The sequence below is a fragment of the Dufourea novaeangliae genome, unplaced genomic scaffold (genome assembly GCF_001272555.1).
Source record: "Dufourea novaeangliae isolate 0120121106 unplaced genomic scaffold, ASM127255v1 scaffold344, whole genome shotgun sequence".
Lineage (NCBI taxonomy): Eukaryota > Metazoa > Arthropoda > Insecta > Hymenoptera > Halictidae > Dufourea > Dufourea novaeangliae.
In genome coordinates, this window is record NW_015374220.1 from 56,580 (window position 1) to 80,489 (window position 23,910).

A 23,910-nucleotide genomic window follows, 5' to 3' on the forward strand; every position below is an offset into this window, starting at 1 on the left:
CTCCCCTTTTTTGACCGGCGGGCCGCGGTTCTTAATCCGTCGTATTACCTTTTGTATTACGAGAATGGTTTTGTTGTAATGAGCCATCATACAACCTCTATATAGGTTTCGATGCGTGCCGAGGAATTTCGGTGATCAAGGGGCAGGAGCGGGGAGGGAGAGGACGGTACAGCGTTCCGCGATGTTGTATTGCATCTAGTTTCAGTTTATGGAATACCTTTGTAAATAAAAACAATTTTTATTCTAGTCATAAATAACTTTCTTCATATAACATTGGATTATAACATAGTGAATTCAGAATACAAAAACACATTTCCTCCATCTAACATACAAAATATAAAAGAATATATTCCTTGAATAGTAATAACAATTTAGTTGTCACTGTGTTGTTACAGATTCGTTTCTAGATTGTTTTTTAGGCGTCGAAGACGTAGTTTCATTCCATGGTTGAACTTCAGCTTTACCGAAGAGAATAAAGATTGAATTCCCTATAATATAAACAGCAGCGGACAGATAAAATACTAGGGACCACTGTGTTTTATTCTCCTGAAAAAAAAGATATTGTGAATGTGATCATTATTAGTGCAAATTATTTTGGTGGAAAGTACCTCGTCAGTTACGATGACTCCACAAATTAATGGTGCAACTATTGCAATTACTGACGCAACGCAGTTTGTAATTGACATCATTGTACCAGCGAAATTCGGGCTTAGATCAATGTGATTTATTTGAAATCCGCAAAGAGCTCCAGCGTTCAGTCCTACAGCTATTACAAGAATAGTTACTACTACAGCAGCATTATGTATTGGAATTGTAGCAAGACAGATTAAAGCTACTGCTGGACCCCAGTGTGCAACACTGTTGCAAACTTTTCGAACAACTCCTCTTGAAACACCTTTCTGTAGAGCAAAGTCAGATAGCAAACTTGCTGGAAAGCTTAAAATCCACATCGTCAAATAAGGTAGCGCAGACATCATTCCATTCTGTAACATTAAAGATTCTGAGAAGCAAGTAGAAGTGTAGTATATAACAGAAAGGTATAATAATTGAATTATTGAATCGCTTCATTAGTAACGAATAACATTGGATACCGACAGGTAGCGAATCAGTCATAATTGGATAGCAAGAGAGTGCGATTTCGAGTATTTAAAACGGCGGTATTATTTCCTCCCTAGTCCCGTGTAAAATAAATAAAGTGTACAAATCTCACAATACGCATTTAGAAAACATTAATAATTAGACCCCGGATGTTTATGCAAATGCATATTTTTATAGAAATCGGATAGAGCAATAGGATCTGAGCAGAAATATGTTTTATGATTAGAGAATTCTGAAATATGCAATAACTTATTGCATATGTTATTTGTCCTGTATATATCTTTCGTGCTCTTAAAAAAAAAGTTTCTCAACAAATCAATTTAGTTTATCAGGAAACTATCGCACTATAACTGTAGATTACTATTAAATGTCGACAACGTAACATGTCCTGGCGTCGCGTTACGGGATCCCGAAAAATCACTTGGGTTGCATCTGTTAAGGCAAGTCCAAATCTGTGGCAACAGCGAGCACGAACACGCGCATCACGGCGCGTGGCCAAAATCCCGTCCACATTTAAACAACATGCAACAGAATTTCCACTCAAGACCCTCAAGAAGGGTCGATTTGTTCTGTATATGTACTTTTGTAAATACATGTTTTGAACAAAACATAAGGTCTTTTATTTTGAGTGTGAAATACACGAAACATATGCATTATGCAAAATAAGAAATACGTTTCAAAAACCCTCTAATAATTTCTACTTCAATCCTATTTTTCCGTACATTTTATAACATTTATACTGTTATTAATATTGAAAAGTAACAAGGGTTTTGCAAGTTTTACCTATTGACAAATGACCGCCATCCCCCCCACGCTACCAATTTGCCTCACTTGCTACGGCCAGGCTCGCAGTCTAGTGTATTATATGTATAGAAGTCTGTGGGGCCCGTTGACCGATTTACACGCGCCACACGATTTTCTACAATGCGCGTCAGAATCCTCGTGTTCGGCTTAACGTTGTACGAAGTTGTTAGCTGCGCGTCGAGCCATTAAAATCGATCCTTTCAAGTGTGTTCTGCAATGTGCGTTCGTTGCACAGATTTGGACCTGCCTTTACGCGCGTCGTTTGCGAGTACGAGAGAAGGTAGAGTGAGAAGGCGAGAGCCACGAAAAGAGAGAATGCGAGAGCCACAGAGAGAGAGAGAGAGAGAGAGAGAGAGAGAGAGAGAGAGAGAGAGAGAGAGAGAGAAGTCGTGCACTAGAAAGAGAGAGCGGTAGCGGCCGTGCACTAGAAAGAGAGAACGGTCTCGAGCGAGTGGGAACAGCTGATAGCGGCAATAATTAGCGGTTTCGATAGGTAAGCTTCCTTCACCTTCTCTACGTAAAAAATCTGGATCTCGTACTCGCCAGGAATGTCGGGATAGCATAAGTAGCGTGTGTTATTGCAGACTGTCGCGTGGCGTGAGCACGTGTTCGTCGGGTGGAATGTGCCATAGTAGATTCCTCGCAGATTCCTCCAGGACGCGGTTTGACTTCACGGGCGCACTCAAGTTAATGTAACTCATCGCGTATTCTGAGGTAGCGTAATATCGAGCTACCAGTCATTGTATCGTACCGCCTGGCCGTCGGGCTAAAGTAATGTTTCGGGTGGTAACGGACCAGCGAGCTACCGATCATTACCGATTATAAAGACCTCGCGAAACGCGACGATAGTCGTGTGTCGGAATACTAATTGTTATTAAAGCCAACCACCTGTTGTAATGCGGCCTCTTTTGGGCCGGCGAAAAGTAAAAGCTAGTGCGCTAATGGGCCGTACTTGTGGCCTGGGTGGGGATACCGAAATCCCCACTCCCAAGAGACTTTGTGCAACTAATCACTGGTTCCATAAGAATTCCAAACCAGACCCGACGTTGGAACATTAAAAGAAGCTATAGTATATTTTGAAAGACATTTCCATAAGTGTTAAGAGTAGAACATAGATAAGCTTTCTTGACATACATACACCTGGATGTATTATTGATTATTAATTCGAATACATTTATAATTACCTGTTGCAAATCGAATTTCAAGACGGCGTTCATGTAAATTGGCATTTCCGTGATTAGGGTCCAGTATCCCCAGTTTTGACCACAATGAACAATTATGAGAGCCCACATGGGTACCGAAGTGAAAAGTGCTTTCCAAGGCGTCTTCTTCACCTAGTAACAGAAAAATATATTTATAAGTTTCTTTGGATACTTCCGTTTGGCGACGGTGTTAATGAACAGTTACTGTCAGGGCCGGTCCTAGCGGAGGGCAAACATGTGCCCCGCACGTGGGCGGCCGAGTTAGGGGGCGGTCAAAGGTCGCCTTCGCGGTCTCGGTGTTTCACAAAAGTTGAAAAACAGAATCCCAATTTAAAAAGCGATAATAGTAGATCACATAAGCAATTCTTTTGATGAAAGGTTTGAATTAGTAACTGAATGTGAATCTCTTGTTATAATTTTGTATAGTTTTAAGGAATGGATAATGACGCTTTAATGAAATCATGATGGATCTGGATGTAAAATTACAATCAAATGAAAATAATGTGTTAAAAAAGGATTTAGATGGTAATCAATTGTATAATGAAATACTGTCGTACCGGAAAATTTTTCGACTCATCGTTATCGAACAATCCCAATTATATTTTACAAAATATCGTAAGTGCTGATTTAAGTTCTAGTTGCCCAAATTTTATTATTGCCCTGAGGATATTGTTAACATTGTCAATTTCCGTTGCTTCTGGTGAAAGAAGTTTCTCAAAACTGAAAATACTTACAGATTACCTCCGATCTACAATGTTCTAGGAAGGACTAACAATAAGTAGTCTAGCACTACTTACTATTGAACATGAAATATCAGAAAGTATAGGCAGGTAAAAAATGATAGACGAATTCGCATCTCCAAAAGCCAGAAGCGTTGTTTTGAATATTGTATCGAAACAGGCCGCTGGCCGCAACTTTCGATAATGAGTTGCTGGGATCGGTCAACGCTGAAGGTGGAGGTTGAAGGAGGACTCTTGTTCGAGTTCAATGAAACACACGGAAATTACGATAACTGGCCGAACACTCTAACATTTATTTGACTATACAAAGTAAAGAATCGTGGACTCTGCAGCGATGCGCGTGCTATAAGAATTGTTGGCCGTGTGCAACAAAGAAACTTTACGACAACGACGTGATGTGCGTGCTAGTTAGCGCGTGAGAATAGTACAGGTATTCTTCCTATTCTGCGAGCTCTCGGCGTAGGAGAATGCTCGAGCACCGAGAGTCCTTGTTTGCACAACTCGGTGATTGACAATGAGTCATCGCGCGATACAGGAGCGTGCCAGGATTGGATTTTGGCAAAATCAGGTGATATTTCCTGGAACGAGGAGCACGGCGGAATCTCGCGAGACTTCAGGAAAACTCGGAAAACCTCGACCGCGAGACGGACCGCCAAGTACTTAGTCGAATTTGAAACAGAATTTGAATTGAGAATCTTTTAGAACTTAATAACAACAAAATTAATAAAGAATAAAAACTAATAAAAAAAAATATAATAGAGTTAAATATCAAATTAGCGCTGCACCAAGCGACAGTGCTGTTGGTATTATAAAAATATTTCATATCAGATTATATACTCACTTAGTAAAGAAAATACAATAAAATACAGTAAAGAAATACAAAAAAAATAATATCAGATTACATCTCTACTCGCCGAGGTTAGGCTGGGCAGAGCCTCGTTTCCACTGACCCCTCATAAAACTGTCATTCCGGCTCGCTCAAGCCGGCCAAGCCGAGCCAGGGAATTGTTGGCCTCAAGCCGCCTCGAGCCGCTCGACTCGAAGACCCTCAAAGACACTGTTTCCTGTTTTATCGATGCTCGTGGTAACATGGCCAAAGTGGCTAACATCAGCTAACATATACCACAAGCGCCCCTAGCAGAGAACCCTTGAGCTATACCACTGCATATTCCTGAGTCTGAACGCGTCAAATCGTAGAAACCAAAATGTGACTTCCAGAAGTGATATATTGACAAAAATCGAATTTCCACGATACTGTGATAGTAGTGTGCAGGGTGGTCTGCTCTGTTATTGACGAGGAAACCATTAAATCATGTGATATTTGACAAAATGTGATTTGAGCAGCTATCTTGAGTGCTTTAATCGACGTCTGTCAGAATCGCACACTTTCTAAAATTCTAATTTTTTCAACGTATGGTTTTTATACCCTGTAGTGAAGTTTACCCGTGAGTTCTATACCCGTAAAAAGTTCATTTGTACAATTATCGAGGCACATTTTGGTTTCTGCGAAATCGAATGTCTTCCTCGTGCATCGCGTATACATACACGGTTCCCGTTGCTTGTGTGAGAACACGGACACAACGCACGAGCCACGGAATCGTAACCCTTAATTCAGCATGGAATCATCAATTTCACTAAAAAAATACTCGTAATTGGAATTGAAAGTGGTTGATATGAAAATGAAATACGTTGAAAATTATATTGTTTGGTACCAAAAACAAATACTCTTACCATTTTTTTAGTTTGGCTGTCATCTTGTTCTGATGTTTTTAGGCTATTAAATATATATTGCTTCTCCATTTCCGAAATTCGTGAATGTTCGGACGGACTATCAGAACCAAAAATAAAGAAAGCGATACTCCAAATTATGCCCAACGCTCCGAAAACATAAAATACAGATGGCCACCCTATACTTGACGTTGCTAAGAATCCAGAAACTGGAAAAGAAATCACAGTACCGAATTGTCCTCCAGCATATGAAAATGCACCTAAAACAAAACCAAAACAATTATTTACTGAAGTATAAAAATTTAAATTAAAATTATTTTGCATAATTATTTGAAAAACAGAATGAAATAGGAAATTTACATAAACATTTCTGAATTTCCAATATTTTTCGTCTGAAATTGATATTGTAGGATAGGTAATTATAATTTGTTTTATACATAAGACAAAAGCAAAGATGGATATTATTGAGCCGTTAGAGTCGTTTCTCTCTGGTTTTGAACGCCGAGTCGTGAAACCTGAAACACTGACAGAAACATCAGCAATTCTAAAACTCCGCTTCGATGACTCAACAACCGCGAATCACAGCCTGTGCTACCCCGTTTTCTCCACATTTGCTAATAAAGGAAAGGGCAGGGAGAACATACAAAAGGATCGTCGAAATCGGGAAGAGAGGTCAGTCGATCAGATTTAAGTCAGAAATCAGTTAGCTCAGTTTTAGCTCAGTAGCTTTAGTCTTAGGTCAGTCTTAGTCCAGTATGAAACGAATCTAGTTAAACTCTCTCAATTTAAACTCTCTCGCGGTTTCGGCTCGTATCCTTCAACGGCTAGTTAAGAATTATCTTCTATTTTATTTAATTGTTAGAATATATCTTTGTTATTATCATAAACGAGAGTGATTTCCTATCCCTCCCGTTCCCTTTCCAAACTGCGTACTTCACCGGTAAGTTTAGACAGGGCATGCTTTAGCTCTTTAAAAGAGCGAGGACCCAAGATTATAAATAAAGTAACGACCGCAACGCGGGATGTAACATCCACTGCCGAGAGTCTTCCCGCGAAAACCTGTCGTTTTCCGCGCTCTCGCGAATCATTACGGCGCTCTGAATGTCTTCGTGTCTTTCCAGCTCCTTTCTAGTCTATCCTCTCGCTCAAGTGGAGCTGCGATAATGAAAGCTAATCATTCTTTCACTAATTGATCTCCACCGGAACCGAGCACCCTTGAAATTCCTAAGTAATTTCGTTTGCGCCTTTGTCAATTCCCTGCCTCTCTTCATCACCCTAAGACGTCTGATTTACAACCCGCGCGTCCGCGGTTAAAACGCGCCTCATAACTCTCATTGCGCGTCCTCATCGGGACTGTCCGGGCATCCGGTTCGGTACGTGGCGATTCTCTCCGGTATCGAATCAGACACTCAATAATATGTATACATTACATAACAATGACAACCTTTATGTATAAATACATACTATATTTATATTATTTTCTTAATGCATATTCAGGGAAACAGGAAACATATTCTTACTATTTGGTAGATGAACATTGTATATAGGACAGACTAACTACAGATGGTTTAATTCAAGAAAAATAGAAAAGCTCCTTCCAATTTCGTGGACGATGCGCGCCGAGCGTTCTCGTGCGTGCGATAGCCGTGTTTTCCCGTCTTGACGAACATTTGCGCGCTACGAATGTGCGCCGGGTCGTTAAAATCGACTTTTCTTGAGGGTCTTGAATAGAAATTCTGTTGCATGTTGCTTAAATGTGGATGGGATTTTGGCCGCGCATCGTGTTGCGCATGTTCGTGCTCGCTGTTGCACAGATTTGGACCTGCCTTAACGTTTAATTAATATTGAGAGTAATTACGACAGACAGGAGAGCGCGTCCGGTGTGGGAAATATAAATGATACTCGGTATATGTAGTGGAACACTTCTCTCTGTTCGAGAGAATGTCAGTTTATTGCACGGCATAAAAAAACCCTCATTGGAGGTGAAAAGCCTTTCAGAATATAGTCGCTTACCGGCATAAAAAGACACCGCAAATTTGGAATGCGTTCAACCTGATTCTCACGCAGCTAGAGGCACTGGTAGGACGACAGAGCCGTGCACTGATAAGACAGCAGGGTTATGCACTGGTAGGACAAGAGGGTTGTCACTGTCCATAAGCAGATCTTCCCTCGCTCTGATAGAGGTACATAAAGGACAGCAGGGCTGTCAGTTCCCATGGTCGAATTCTCTGTTGGTGTTAGAGACACCCCGAAAGCCGAAGTGTCAATGTCCATGGACGAGTTCTGACACGTTGATACCACCGGAGAACATACACAGACCACCGGTAAATGCACGAATGCAACGCAGTTAACCACGGAGCCCCTTCGCGTTAACCTACGCAATAACCGACAGAGCGGACGGGGCGAGAGACTCGGTCGACCATAGAGAGGGCCAAAACCGGAGCATGGGACGAGCTCCTCAGCTCGCTCGACCGTGACCCGTGGGGGCGGCCGTACCGGATCGTCCTGAGACGGATCCGACCCGTAACGCCCCTGGTCACGGAGAGCATGGACCCTCGGATGCTCGGGAGGCTGGTGGACACCCTATTTCCGGACAACCCGAAGGAGTCACGCCTTCCCGAGCTGCCGGACCCGGCGTTGTGGACCGAGGATCTGAGGGTCACAGCCGGGGAGCTCGGCGATGCCGTCAAACGCCTTGCAGCCCGTAACACGGCCCCGGGGCCCAACGGCATACCCAGGCACGCTTGGGTGATGGCCCTACGCGTCCTTGGGCCCAGGCTGCGGCGGCTGATGGACAGCTGCCTGCAGACTGGGCGATGACCGCTTCTGTGGAAGCGCGCGCGGCTGGTGCTCATCCCAAAACCGAGGAAACCCGCAGAGTCGCCTTCGGCGTACCGCCCGATACGCCTCCTTGACGACGTCGGGAAGCTTTTCGAGCGTGTGCTCAATTCCCGACTCGCAGTGGACCTGTCCTGGCGGTCGGCACGGCCTGGCTGGTAGCCAATACGGCTTCCGCGGTGGACGGTCGACGATTCACGCGATCGACCAGCTGAGGTCCATCGCGGTTTCGACGGTGTCCCAGGGCGGTGTGGTGTTGGCGGTGAGTTTGGACATCACCAATGCCTTCAACACCTTGCCCTGGGACTGCATTAGGGGAGGGCTCCGGGAACACGGGACCCCTCCCTACCTGCGTGCCGTGCTGTCCAGCTACCTGTCGGAGCGCTCCATCGAGTACTCCGGTCGGGACGGGGTGCTCGTGAGGGGGATTACCAGCGGAGTGCCCCAGGGTTCCAATCTGGGTCCGACCCTGTGGAATGTGGGGTACGTGCGGTGCTGCGGGGGTCCCTCCCGCTCGACGCGAGTGTGCTCTGCTACGCGGACGACACGTTCGTGGTCGTGACCGGGAGGGACTGGGCGGCAGTCGCGCGCCGCGCGGAGGCGGTGTTGACAACCGTCGTCGCCAGGATCCAGGGGCTGGGACTGGCGATTGCTCCGCAGAAGCCTGGTTCCACAGACTGCCTCTGACGAGGAGCCCACCCGGCTTCCGGATCAGGGTCGGGGAAAGCCGAGTCGAGGTCGGGGACAGGTTCAAATACCCAAAAGCTAGCGCTTTGAGGGCCACTTCGGCCGTCTGGCTCCCCAGGTGATCGAATGGCGAGCCTTATGTGTCGCCTCCTGCTCAACATCGAGGGGCCGGAGGGGAGAGTCCGCCGCCTATACACGGGGGTGGTGCGGTCAATGGCCCTATACGGGTCGCCCGTGTGGGCTGACGAGCTAATGGATCGCTGCCGTTGGGGGCGGCAAGTCCTCCGCACTTTGCAGCAGAGGATGGCCATCAGTCTCGTCAGGGGTTCCGCACCATCTCCCACGAAGCGGCCGTTGTGCTGGCGGGTGTTGTCCCGTTCGAGTTGCGAACGGAGGCAGACGCTGACGTGTATCGGCGTCGTGAGACCTACTGTCGGGCGGGACATCCCCCGCCGCCGGACGTGGTGGAGGCATGGAACCGCCGGACCCGGGAGAACGATCGCCGAGCATGGCGAATGCAGCTCGAGGGGAGCGGCGTCGCACGATACCAAAAAATTTTTGTTTTTATGTCATTTTCTTTAGAGATGTTAAGGTCCACTTCATTTTTTAAAATGGAATTATCCTTTTTTAAACACCTGCAATGATAGTCCTGAAGGATTCTATGTTATGCGTAAATACTCTACACAGTAAGTCTGATAAGTCTTTATTCGTAATCTGTACAGACAAGATTCTATCACCAACTACTCTTGTCGTTGTCAGACAAACAAATCCCGACGCTTCGTCTTTTCATACAATGCATACTTTAGAAGTTGTTCAGGGTGAACAAGTTGCGTGGACCACCCTATATAATCATCGGGTCCTGATTACAATATTCAATTTTGTTCACTATTTTTAAATTCCTTCCTTGCTATCATCTTACTGGGGTAATGACGCACAAACACTGATGATAACTTTAATGATTTTCTATATTTTGACATCAGTTAACTTCTTAATAATAATCACATAACAAAGAGTTTTTAGAATATCCTTTTCTGTGTTCACAATTGTCAGTGTGTTAAACTTTTATTCCAAAAGTGGACTAATATCTCTGGACTAATTCCTCTTCCAAAAGAGGACTAATATATCTAATGACAACTATCTCTGTGTGGGCCCCTCTTCTCAGCGGGCCGTAGTAACGTGCCTGTTTTGCCTAGTGATAAATGACAACCGTTTTATTGCTCCCGGCTGTTAACGCGCCTCCTTATTCAGAAGAAAGGGTCATCACGCCGAGGATGCAAAACAATGGAGGTGGCTACAGAATCTTTTTAGTCAAACCGGTGTTACAAACTTTCGCTTCGGCATGGAACAAGGTACTTTTCTGAAGTTATACAGGATTTCCCGAAAATGGTGGTATGGTGATTCTATATGCAAGAAAAAGTCGAAAGGAAGGATAACATTTTTTCATGGCCAGCGAGTGTCTATTTTCCAAGGAAAATGATTTAGCAGTTTGTTAATGAGGTGCACGGACGAATCTGCCGCGAAGTCAAAGAACCGCTAGGATATTTGAAAGAGAGGACGAACCTAATTCGAAATCAAAGAGCCTCTAGGAATGGAGTCACTTGCGAACGAACCTGATTCGAAATCAGAGAGTCGCAAGAAGGTGAAACTCGTGAACGAAGCCGATGCGAAATCGGGGATCACTAGAATGTGATTGTGCAGACGAACTCAGCGCGTAGCTGAGGAGCTGTGAGGAGGGTGGAAAATCTGTACAGATAAACCTGATGCGAAATCAGGAAGCGGCAGAAAATGTTAGTTAAGCCTCGTAACTCGTTTTATAAATTTAAATACAACTCGAGCGGTGAAGTTGTATCGTGTGGGGAAGGTCAACTACGACTATAATAATTACCAAACCAATGAATTTAAAAAAATTAAAATTACTCACGTTTATTAAAGAATACTACTTGAATATTACACAATCAGCCGTGCTGTCGCGGTAAAGTATTAAGTGTAATATTACCAAATGAATGCTCGGTGTTGACGCAATAGCAATGCAGGCACTAAGAGACTTAAGCCCGATCTGACTGGATACAACCGATTCTTTACCGGATATAATACGTCGTTACTCTGTAAGAAACTGTACTATTATGGCCCACGGAGGGTTAAAATCAGTATATCTATATATCTATATAAAAAAGGTTTATATAGTTTCAAAACAGGGCGGGGGTTTCATTAGAATGTTCATGTAAGGAAACTTTAGCGGTCGCGTGTGAATTATGATTCTGTTTCTGGTTGTTATCCAGTTGATCGAGATTACGCTCCCCGTACTACTTGAGGAATAAACAGACGGAGTATTAGGGCGTTTTCCGTTGCCTGGCGCGCGGTTGAATACAATTGAAAAATGAAAATTATTCTCCATAGGTACAAGTTTCATTTTTCAAAAAAAAATTGAGTTTGAAAATGTCATGACTTGCTTCTTGTTATTGCTTTTCTCTTATTTCGGCGAAGTGTTAAAAGGTAATGAACCACAATATTTACAAATTTCCAATGGTGTCGATCCATTTAAGTAATACATAACAGACTGAAACATTATCTCATCTGTTGCGTTATTGTAAAAGCAGGTTAAGACTGAATTACTCTACTAATATCTTTCAGATATAGCAATACTATATAATCGATATTTACAGCATATCTTACCAAGTCGTGCTCTCTCGTCCGGTGGTGCCCACTTGGAAAGAAGGGTATGTGTACAAGGCAACAGGCAACTCTGACAGAGACCCATGCATACCCTACAAACGCAGACAGCGATCAAATTCCCATACTCTGCTGCAGTCGGAATCAAAATATTCAAGACACTACAAACAAGCATGCCCAAGCTTAGTAGTTTCTGCCCACTCCAAACTCCAGCTATGTAGCCACTTGGTATTTGCATTACTGCGTATCCCCAAAAAAAGGAACTCAGGATGATAGACTTATCCTGTGGACTCCAATCATAGACCTAATGAGAACAATAATAAACATTAGAAATACCTCAGAGGAACAGAAGTCCTGCAAAAGTATCAAAATATGGAATCAGACGTCTGCATTCTCAACAGTTAACATGACACTTGGCAATATAGGACTACATACACCAGGCCTGACCAACTTGTGTTCCGCGGACCAAATCGACAAACGATGCGGTCCCCACCACCACTCAAAACCGTTCCCCACTTTCACTTGTGGTGCGTAGGGATCGGGAGGAAAGTGGTGTGAGTGCATGCTGACTGTCCTCACTTTCGATACACCCGCAAGCCCTATCCATAGAATGTTGACACACGTGAACATGGCAACTATGTGTTGGACGTATTGGGTTGTTCGGAAAGTAATTTTGTTTTTTTTTTTTGGTGAAAATGAAAGACGATTGTCTTATAGGGTATAAATATTTTATTGAATTATATATTCTCCATTTTGGTCCAATACCTTTTGCCATCTTTCTGGCAGTAGCATGATTCCACGCTCATAAAACTTCTGATCTTTGTTGGCAAAAAACTGATCCAAGTCATTTTTAACGTCCTCATTTGAAGTAAAGGTTCTGCCGTCTAAAAAATTTTGTAGAGACCGGAACAAGTAATAATCCGAAGGTGCCAGATCTGGAGAATATGGTGGGTGTGGTAGTACATCCCATCCAAGCTGTAAAAGCTTTTGGCGAGTTACCAAACTTGTATGAGGACTCGCATTATCTCGGTGGAACACTATACCTTTTCTATTGATCAATTCTGGCCTTTTCTGTTTGAGTGAATCATTCAATTTGTCCAGTTGATGACAGTACACTTCAGAATGGATCGTGGTATTGTCCGTTAGAAGCTAAAGAACAACGATTCCCTTGAAATCCCACCAAACAGACAGCACCACCTTTTTTTGATGAATATCGGCTTTCGAAGTGCTTTGAGTCGGTTCATCTTTTTTACTCCATGATCTCTTGCGTTTAACATTGTTGTAGACAACCCATTTCTCGTCCCCAGTGATGATTCGCTTCAAAAATGGATCATTTTCTTGACGTTTGAGAAGCAAATCACAGACGTTAATGCGACGGAGCAAATTTCTTTCTGTAAGAACATGTAGAACCCATATGTCGAGTTTTGAAATTAAACCAAGGCGTTTCACGTGATCATGAACGATCGAATTCGATAAATTTAATCTCTCAGCGATCTCACGAGTTGTTATTCGGCGGTCGAAGATGTTAAAGGCCGACCTCGAGTTCGCGCGCTGGAGAGGTGGAAGGCTTGGTTATCTGAGCCTGATATCTCCTCCAAGCGTGCGGTCGAGGATATCTTGTCAAGCTTAGAGGCTTGGCGAGACAGAAGCTGAGAAAGGCTCATCTATTGTGTGACGCAGGTGCTCACCGAATATGGGAGTTTCAGCGAGTACTTGTGCCGCACTGGAGAGGAAGTAACGGCGTAGTACCATCACTGTCGGGAGGCACAGGACACGACGCAGCACACGCTGAAATCCTTGAGTCACTCCTGAAGTCCTGGAGAGAGCAATGGGAAGGGCCCTCTCGCTGTCGAGAGTCATCAGGATGATGTTCGGTAGCGAGAAGATGTGGAACGATTCGCACTCCTCCTGCGAGCAAGTTATTCTGCGGGAGGAAATGGCAGAGCTGGATCGGCAGGGCACCCCCCCCCCTCACAACTGTAGCGGAGTTGCACCCCTCTGGGCAACGCGGTTGCCAGAAACGTGAACGAGGGGCCTCAGCCTTCACCGATCACTCAAGTCAGGCAGCCACCGGGGGAGAGGCAAGTGAAGGCTCGTTCCGCCTGCAACGGGCTGCCCAGTGGAGGGGCGTTGCCGGGGCATGGCCCTCCGACGCCGCCGGGCAGCGAAGGAATTCTGGGGAAAGAGGGAACCTTGTTTAATCCATCCCCTCGAAAAAAGGAGAAGGTACAGTGACCAAATGACACAAGTTTCCAATCTGTAAGTAAATTTCAGAAACGGTGACTTTCATTTAAGTTATTGGTGATTATTATTTTTCTAAATTTAACGCTAGCTATGGCTTATTTCAAGTCATGTTTCTACAAGTTTCAGTACGTACATTTTTCTTCGGGTTTCTTACAGACAATTATTTGTAATCAGTATCACTTTAGCCCGTTACTGAACTACGGATTTTTATGTCAATAACGAACTACGATCACTATTACATTACCTTTTCGTTAATACGTTATTTGAGAAGGAAATTTACAATTTAAAATAATTGTGTATTCGTCTTTTTACGTTACAGATGATTTTCTTACATTTATGTTTCATTCATTCATCACTTTAAATGACAAACAAAACATGATAAAAAGTTCGATTTGTTATGTTTTTCTTATTTGCTATTATACGCGGTTTCCTGGGATGCGTGCCAACTTGCTTGTTCGGACCGTCATAGTACAAGCGTAGCGCGTAGCCACCGCTAGCGCGGGAACTCGGCCGGCAAACTCGCACTCTGATTGGTTCGGGTTTTTCGTTAATAAAGCCGTAGCTAACATTTTCGCTAAGGAAAAAGTAGTTTCAAATCACCCCAGCAACCCCCTATTTCCCGGGAGAGAAACACTTTTGAGACACCCTGTATATATATATACGAGAGGACGGGACATACGGAAATGGGGCACTCGGGGGGTGAATTGGAACAAATTGTTCCTTAGCAACAATGTAATCTGAGGCTTCGTTACCGAGATATTAACGAAAAACCCCGACCAATCAGAGCGCGAGTTTGCCAGCCGAGTTCCCGCGGTAGCGTTGGCTACAAATCGCAGCGCGTAGCTTCATATTCTTCGGGTAACATTCATATTTATCGGAATATTTGAGTGTTGTAATAATATATCCGATAGACAGGACAGACTGTAGAAATAAGCTTACCCCATAATTTCTCACTGGTAACTACGCACTTTTCCGTTTGATCTGTAATTTGAAGTGTGTAACAATTGCTGGTAAACAAATTTAATTAACATACAAATTAATAACACTTGAAACAAACAATAAATAAATTTATCTCTGAACTGGCTGGTCCCTATACATATGTAAGTCCTATATAGCGTTCGCCTGTTAGCTAGTTTAATTATCAGTTTTCAGGTAGAACATTTCAGTGAAATATGAATCTTGTTAGCAATAGAAAGCAAAGAAAAGGATGTGTAGTCAATATAATATTAACACAAAACATCAAATAATTCAACGCACCTTAAATTTTTGGTCGTCCGATGGAGATTTTGTCATTGCGACAATAGCTTCTGACATGCACACCCGGAGGCAGTATCCGATGGCATTTCCCAAGAAGAAGAAAAAAACCTGTAGATGTCGAATGCCAAGTTTACCTACAATGGACACATTTTGTTACTTTAGAAGGAGCGATTTCTTTATTGCAAAAATAATTATATTATCACTGATACTGTGGGTGAGTGTTCTCGACAATATTTATCGAAATGTCACTCGTACTTCAATTGTACGTTGAAGTTGCCCAAAGGAAAGAAAAAGGAATTCACACCGCGCAACTGGTTAATAACTTTATTATAAAATGAGTGTGTCAATTATAAACTGTTCAAGAGAATCGTATCGAACTGATGCGTCCGGTGGTTGACGTGAATCTCCCGTTTACGAAGCAGGAAAATTCGCTCCACCCGTAGGAAACTAAAAAGTGGGGCATTGGGCCCTACCAACGCAAATGCTAGGACGCTTTCCCAGCCAACGCAACGCCTACAAAACCCAAAAGAGGGGATGCGCCAGACAACGCGGAGTCACAGGAATAACAAGGGTAGCGCCAGGATGGCTACACAGAAGACCCAACGGTACGGTCAGGACAACTTTCCAGGAAGTCTCCTGCCGTACTTGAGTCTTAAACAATAAATTTAAGCAAAAGGCACCAGTTGACTCTCAAAATAACATTTCTTAAATTACAAAGGCCTAAACATCAGCTCGTCTCAACAGATACTATTTTAATTATAATTTGTTACAACGCACTTTGCGTCGTGTTTCTTCTGCCCCATAATTGAACTTTGGCGCGAAAGAACCAAGGACCGGCCCATTCTCTGCCGACTCGCACACGCCCGCGTCGAAAACTGAAGCGCTGCTAGAGGGATCCCGAGGAAATATTAACTCTCGAATTCAAATTGAAACGTGTTATTTTGCGCGACGCAACACTCGCGCATTACGGGGACGTATCGCGAAGGACCAGACGGGCGATCAGGAGGAAATCCTTTCCTCCAGACACCGTTCAGTGGACCGCAAAGAAATACGCCTTCTATCTAAGGAATAGAGAGACGATGGATAAGGGCCTCCCTCTCGACGATCAGCTGGGATCTTTAGGCGCCGAGTTGACCGAAGGGACACCGTGGGAATCTGCACCTGGCAATTGAGCGACGAGATTAGTGACTGCCGTCTCCCTTTTTCTTCCGTCTTCAGATTTCTTCCTCTGAGGTGAATTAAAATGTAAGGCGTACGTAAACAATCCCCGTACGATTGAAGAATTAAAGGATAATATCACTGTCTAGTGCGAATTTTTAGTGGTCTGCGGTAGTGGGCACACAATATACAGTCAATATAGTCACTGATTCTTGCACGATTCCTGGAAATTTAGCCCTCTACAGCCCCGTCTTGTGCGGGAATCGAATGTCCACTGTAATAACTACGACCGTGCTGACAACTGTCGGGTATAACCGAACCAAATTGTGTCCGAACTACAGTGTGACCTCAATAAATGTATCTCTCGGGGTGGTAGGGGGCCAAAATTCCAGGATTAATGCATCTATCGAGGTTCAATCACACGCGCGCTATCCTCGTCAGTCATCCGTCCACTTGCTCGTCGTAGCTATATGTATTGTATAGGGTAGGTAGGATGTACACATTTTTTTATTATCTTAATTATCTCCGTTTTTTTTAAGAGATATCAAAAACGTTTATTCACAGAAATTGTTTAGTATGGAATGGACTATAACTTAGCTGCAACAGGTTTTTCGTACGTAGAGGATCTTCTGAGATTTCAAGATTAATTATGTCTTTTTTAATTGTATTGAAATATTATGAAATGAAAATATTTATTGTACATAAACCAATTCTTCTAAACATTCTGCGAGATCCAGTATGAAGGTATTGTGTGAAAAAAGTTAATACTTCATGATATTTTGTATAAAAAAATTTGAAATATATCACGAATTGTTAATTTTTTTACTTTGTACCCTAATACTTTTTTTATTTACAATGTCTCGAGGAATCGACGTATGTAACAAAAAAATCTGTAGCTCGAACGGAAGAGTTTATGAAAGCTTTGAAGATTCTCGACCTACAGTACAATTATTACCATTATGCAATTGTCCTTTTGATACCATATATGTTTCGGGAATAAACTTTGTTATATCTGCAAAAATAATGGATACAGTTGAGGTGATTAAAGTTACTATTTTTTAAACTTCATAGAATATGTGAAATTTTTTCTTAATTGTTGTTTACATAGATCTTAAAAACAATGTATTTTTTTAAATGGACCTACATATTTTATGGTCTGTTCCACTAAAGAAGAACCCTAAGGGGTTTCCCTTCCTCGGCGCGTGGCCTGGTGGGGATCCAGACGTGCGGTGAACCAACTTCCTTCTTTACCCTGCGATTTCCACGTATAGCGTTTAAAAACCTACGTATTAACTTAATCCCCTTTTAATATGTTGCTGAATTTTTGGGTACTATACATTCTTTCAACAGAAATAAACTTTGCAGTCGAACGTCATTGGTCAAGACGCGAAGAGTGAGAAATACACAAGTGCCGTAGATGTCTCGCGATTGCGACAACACCGCGAAAAGTCGGGCCTACCTCCCAGGCATCTTCTTTCGTGAAACAAACCATAATAACATGACAGTAATTATGGTCTGTTCCACTAAAGAAGAGCCCTGGGAGGTAGGCCCGACTTTTCGCGGTGTTGTCGCGATCGGGACACGTCTTCTCGGCGCTTGTGTCTCTCTCACTCTTCGCGTCTTGGCCAATGACGTTCGAACGTCGACGTGCGTCCTCATCTACGGTCGTCTGTCTCCATCGCACGTATTACAAAGCTCTCGAGAAAGACCTACCTACAATCTCAAGTAGTGGGGACTGTGTTCGGCACGCGCCCGTCAATCATCCATTGTCTGGAAATGGCGGCGAATGTTGACGAGACGCTAAACGTTTACACACGTCAAGAGTTAAAATACATGAATAAGAAAAAGTTTATTTCTTTTGAAAGAATGTATTGTACCCAAATATTGAACAACATATAAAAGGGGATTAACTTAATACGTAGGTTATTAAATGCTACACGTGGAAATCGCAGGTTAAAGAAGGAAGTTGGTTCACCGAGCGTCTGAGCGAGAGACTCTCGTGCCGAAGTGCCGGAGGATGGAAAGAGACACGCAGTGGCATTGAGACCGTGACAACGTCGCATGAAATACGCAGCTCGCATTGGATCCCCACCAGGCCACGTGCCGAGGCAGGCCTATCTCCCAGGCATCTTCTTTCGTGAAACAGACCATATGCATTTGAAGAATGCTAACCGAACTTCAGATTTTCCAGCAATGTTCATACAGTTATCCAAGAAATTATTGTTCAAACAGACCTTTCAATATGTCGTTCAACTCATCTCGTAATTCTTAATAATAGGCAATATCACAGGTATGCAGTTCCATTTTTAAAAAATACATTGTTATTAAAATATATGTAAATAACAATTTAGAAAAAAATTCAATATTCTATTAAGTTTACTACATAAAGACAAACGACTTTTGTATGAAACATGTTTTCGTATTTTAATCAGTTCGAGAAATAATGGCGTGTACATTTAAATCGGGCATAGTATACGTTCACGACACCGTATTTATTCCGTCCTGGGCGTGCTGGGCGACAGAGTGGGGTGCGCGGAAGTATGTGTGAGAAATAGGTGTTAGCGAGGGGTATGCCTACGACACATTTATCTGTGGTGCATCTATCAAGCTCGCGCTGTACATACATAAACAGGGTGTCTTAAAAAGATGAGACAATCTGCACCGTGCATGTTTCTCATGAAAATATAAATCAACAAGTCCTTTACCTTTTTGTAATCTGAAGCTCCATTTCTGAAATATTAGCAGTTGAATGAACTCCAATGAGCTGAACGATTGGCCACACGTACGCGCAGATACAATCAAGAAACAGAAGTCAGTGACTTGGGTTGTGCGCTTCTTGACTGTGCTGCGCATACGTGTGGCCCATCGCTCAGCTGATTGGAGTTCGTTCAACTACTAATATTTCGGAAACAAAACTTCAGATTACAGCACGGTAAAGGACTTTTCGATTTGTATTTGTATAAGGAATGTGCATATTGCGGATTGTCCCATCTTTATGGGACACCCTGTATATGTAATCACTTTCACGATGCGATGCGTGATGTGGTTCGTGTAGCGCAGAGACGGGCAAATTCATTATCTGGATAAAGAGTTTCGAATAACGAATAAAAGATAAAAAAAATACTTCATCAATTTTAATTAATTGAATGTTAAAATTCCAAATTTTGTAATCATATAATGCCAATCCTTGAATGACCTTGGCAAACAATTATTTGATCTCATTATTTGGTTAGAGGTTAGGATGACGCTCTTAGATACTACCGCCTTTCACTGTGTACATATTATTCGAATAAAATTGTGCCCACCTCTGGTGTAGCGTACGGCTCGTCAAGCAACAGACCGTGAAAATCGACCTAACACTTGCGCACAAGAATATATGTATAAGCCGTTAATCAACGAATACATGGTTATCGATTAAATCAACTTTACGTAAACGTACCGCAAGATAACCTGTTCAGATATAAGCAAGCTACAATAAATTCCTTTTAGACACACTTCAAACATTTCTGTCAAGAATTTTTAATTCTTTTTCAGTTCATACGAGTTTATCTATTAAAACTGCACTGTTTCCAAAAACTTCTTTTCCTATGCAGTCAATCAATAATAGTATGCAATTTATGTAATATCTTGACATACAAATTTTATAAATTAATCGTTCTCCTAACCTAGTACTAGTATTAATACTGACTGTTGCGTAAGTATATTTAGTAATATATTTATGTCGTGTTCTAAGTATTTACGTAAAAAGATAAACTCTGCATCTATTACATACACATCCATGTATATGCCTATATTGCGTTTAAACGTGTATTATTGAATTATCAAAGGTTTTATGCATTTCGGTAGGTTGTATTATCATGTACAGTAATATACTACGTTCAGGAGCGATAGAGCTTTAAATTATTACTTTCGGTAAATACGTATATCTGTTCACAGTAATGGAAATTGGATTACATTACAGAGTGTACCTTTCTTTGTGATGTTATAAGTGCAAACTTGAAAACTATACAACTTTTTGATTTGTTTACTAAAATATAAAAACGTTCTTATTGAGTTATGTGCGCCTCAAATCATTGTGTTCTGCGTAGTTCTAATAATCGTTTCTTTATATACAAATGCGTATATGTATGCACGAAGAGTTACTATAAACACAAGACATAAAGCAGACTTGTCAATTTAAAAAATATTTACCGATGAGGTGTGTAGGCAACGTTTAATAACATTCTCAACATTGTGACGTCTGATTGAATTTTCAAACTGTTGCTAACGTTGAAGAATATAAATAAATGTGTTAATTTCATTATTACTAACAATACGTAATCATTACTTCTCTATTACTGACAAAAATATTTTTTGTTCTGTAACAAAACGATTAGTAAGAGTTGCTAAAAACTGTAAACACTTTTCGGTTTAACAACATTTCTGTTATTACTAGACAGCGGATGTACGGATTATATTGCGGATGTTTATAAAGATTGTAATAAAGTTTCATAGCAGTTGTCACATTCTAAATGCAGTAAAACCTCTTGTACAGAATTCAAAATCCCATTTTAATTTTAAGATATCAGTATCGGAAGTTGTGAATTTGCACAAAATGCCGCTGTCTAGCCGTTACAAAATAATAAAACATAATCTAAGCCTTTAATAACATCATTAGTATGGTCTGTGCATACAATTGTACAATAAACCAAATAATATTATTCGATGATTTATAAAATAAATACATATTCATAAATAACAAGATGGTTCATGCAATTCAAAGTCCCACCAGTATGCCATCCGTAATTACAACTTTTTCAGGGCCAGAAATCCCACCTGTGTATGTATTTTAATTTTACTTAATATGTGAACATTTATAGGAATAAATACTGTACAAAAACAAATATAAATTATTGTATTTAAGAATTGTATCAAAATTTAAAAAAAATCGATTTACTAATAAACATAATCAAAAATGAAATTCTGACCCGTTTCATCTTTACTTTAAAATGCTTTACACTGTTTACCAAAGATTTTTGTCTATCTGCAAACATTTTACGTTCGTGAAATATAGAAAATAATAACGCCAAACTTACTGGTTAAGCACAAACACTTGTCTTAAAATATATATGTATAAGTAGTCAACATACCATAATAAATTCATGATCGATAGTCTTTCCAATTTTATCGCTGAAACGTAGATTTTAAGCGCGTATGACATATGAGAACATGTACGTCATAATGCAGCAAATACTTTAAGATTGGTAAACTTTTTATTGTTTTCAAAATAATGTGAATTAAATTTCTTTCCGATTATATTTTTTGTCAAATAATCTATACAATCTACACTCTACATATCACTAGACAACGGATATTCAGGCAGATTTACGTTTGTATTTTTTGTTTTGTATTTCATCCTTTATTAACGTTTTTGTTACGTCCGAAATGAAATAAAAGTATCATTAAACTTTAGTAAAATTGTTACCTCATTCTGTTCTACGCATTCACATTACTATCACACAAATGCATCAAATTCGTTATCCGTTTGTCACTCAATAACCTAATCCAGCACAATAACTACAAACCATGAAATAAGAAATTCCTCTTATAAAATAAAAAACTATATAAATATTGTAAAAAAGTATATAAAGTACTGTTTAAAACGCATTATTATTTTTTAACACGCTATTATATTACGTATTTTCAACATTGTAACTGAATATAACGAATGCAGGTTTTGATATATATTTAAATTTCCAATTACCTAAATAGATTTTAGTTTGAAAAAATGTTATCGGTAGCCTTGTAGAAAACTAGCACAGAATATTCAATACCATACCTGATGTTTTCGTAGTTTTCTTTTCGAAATCATCATTTACAAACTGCTCGATTTTCATAGACATTATTTCTAACACTGTCAAATACAGACTGTTCAAATTCTAATCTCTTACTTGATATTACCTACATCACACATACGCCCCACCGACACACGACCTCCTCTCCTTTTCCTTGCAAGTACTTATACCTCTCTAGTTTCTTACTGACAACCTTCACCACAATATACTTCGTAAAAAGCAGAATTGGAGAAGTACATTTCGCCGGAAAAATATATAAAACCGAACGTTTTTTAAATAGGTAGAAGCAAGGAAAACTAAATTTTTATACAAATACAACTAATTTAGTGTTAATTTAGTGAGAATTTATGTTTTTTCATTTATTTCACACTATTTTTAAATAGATATCTATCAAATTTTAGTTACTTCATATACTCCAATGTAATATTACAATTTCAACATTTTCCGTTCGTTAAAAACTTTTAAATATTTGTCTCAGTATAAAAAAGAATTTCAACGCCTTTCGATTAATATTAAAATAAATAGTATGTTTGTGGTGGTTTGCGTAAAATATGTCTATGTATTCTATATTATAACAAAGGGCTCAACTTAATAATGCCGCAGATATAACTTATTGGTTGTTGACTACATTCTGTATATTACATATGAGTGCTTGCATGAGGTGTAAGTAAGAAAGGGGACGGGTAAAGAGATAGTGAAGCAGTGTTTATTACAAAAATTAAAAGGGGATATATCCAGACAAAGTTAAGAAGAGATAGAGAAGAGTATTTAAGAGGAAATGGTTTACGTCAGACAGGATTGGAGTGGTGCTACTGGCAAAGTAATGGACTAGAGGGGATATTATTTTCGAAATATAATGAGCAGTATAAGTATTATAGGGTAGACCACAATTTAGACTAAATTAGAAGAGATAATGGAAGGAACCATAAAGATAGTGAAAGAGTAATAGAATGGTTAAGGAAATTGGAGGGAAGGAAGAGGGAAGGTGTAAAACGGTTGGGTGGGTGGGTGTAATGGGATTGGGGGAATGAACGAATAAAGTAAAAAGATTGACCAAAAATAGGTGGTAATTAAAGTTTAGGTACAAGTAATACATATATTAGTATAGGTATAATGTAAATGTCAGTGATGAATGGAAAATCTTATTTTGTAAGCCAAACCCCATTTTGTAGCCGGCAAGCAAAATTAATAATAAGTAATAATAATATAACTGCCTGTAATAGTTACATATATTCATATTATAAAGTCATCAATTACATTTATGTCATATACGCGTATGATATCTTATGTTTTGTATTTCGAGATTCAGAAGAACTTCAAGATAAGCAGCTCTTACAAAAATTGATAATCAAACATTAATGTATAGGATGTTCCGTAAGAATTGACACCTTTACGAAATATTATTTTTATAGTTACTTATACCCTACGCTTCTTTTTCTGTGGTTCTGTACCGTTATCCTGATCCATGTGTATTTTGCTACTACTAATAGACCGTCGATTTTGACTGGGTGTCATTTCTGGCATCAGACATAATCCTAATTAAAGCGATAATTAATTTAACAGAAACAAAATGTCAAAACATGTTACGTACGTTAATTTTAAATAATTTCTCTTGCATTATCCATATCACAACTGTATGTACTACAGGTA

General features: G+C 40.7%; 1 protein-coding gene across 1 annotated transcript; it reads right to left on the reverse strand.

Annotated features, from left to right (window-relative positions):
- Positions 1 to 378: 378 nt before the first annotated feature.
- On the reverse strand, positions 379 to 22,308 carry LOC107192372 (putative inorganic phosphate cotransporter). Its single transcript, XM_015581600.1, has 7 exons — positions 22,245 to 22,308; positions 15,269 to 15,402; positions 11,771 to 12,071; positions 5,576 to 5,832; positions 3,087 to 3,236; positions 609 to 983; positions 379 to 546 (listed from the first exon to the last, which is right to left on the reverse strand). Exons 1-7 carry the CDS (start codon positions 22,306 to 22,308, stop codon positions 379 to 381), a joined length of 1,449 nt encoding a protein of 482 aa, XP_015437086.1.
- Positions 22,309 to 23,910: the final 1,602 nt, after the last annotated feature.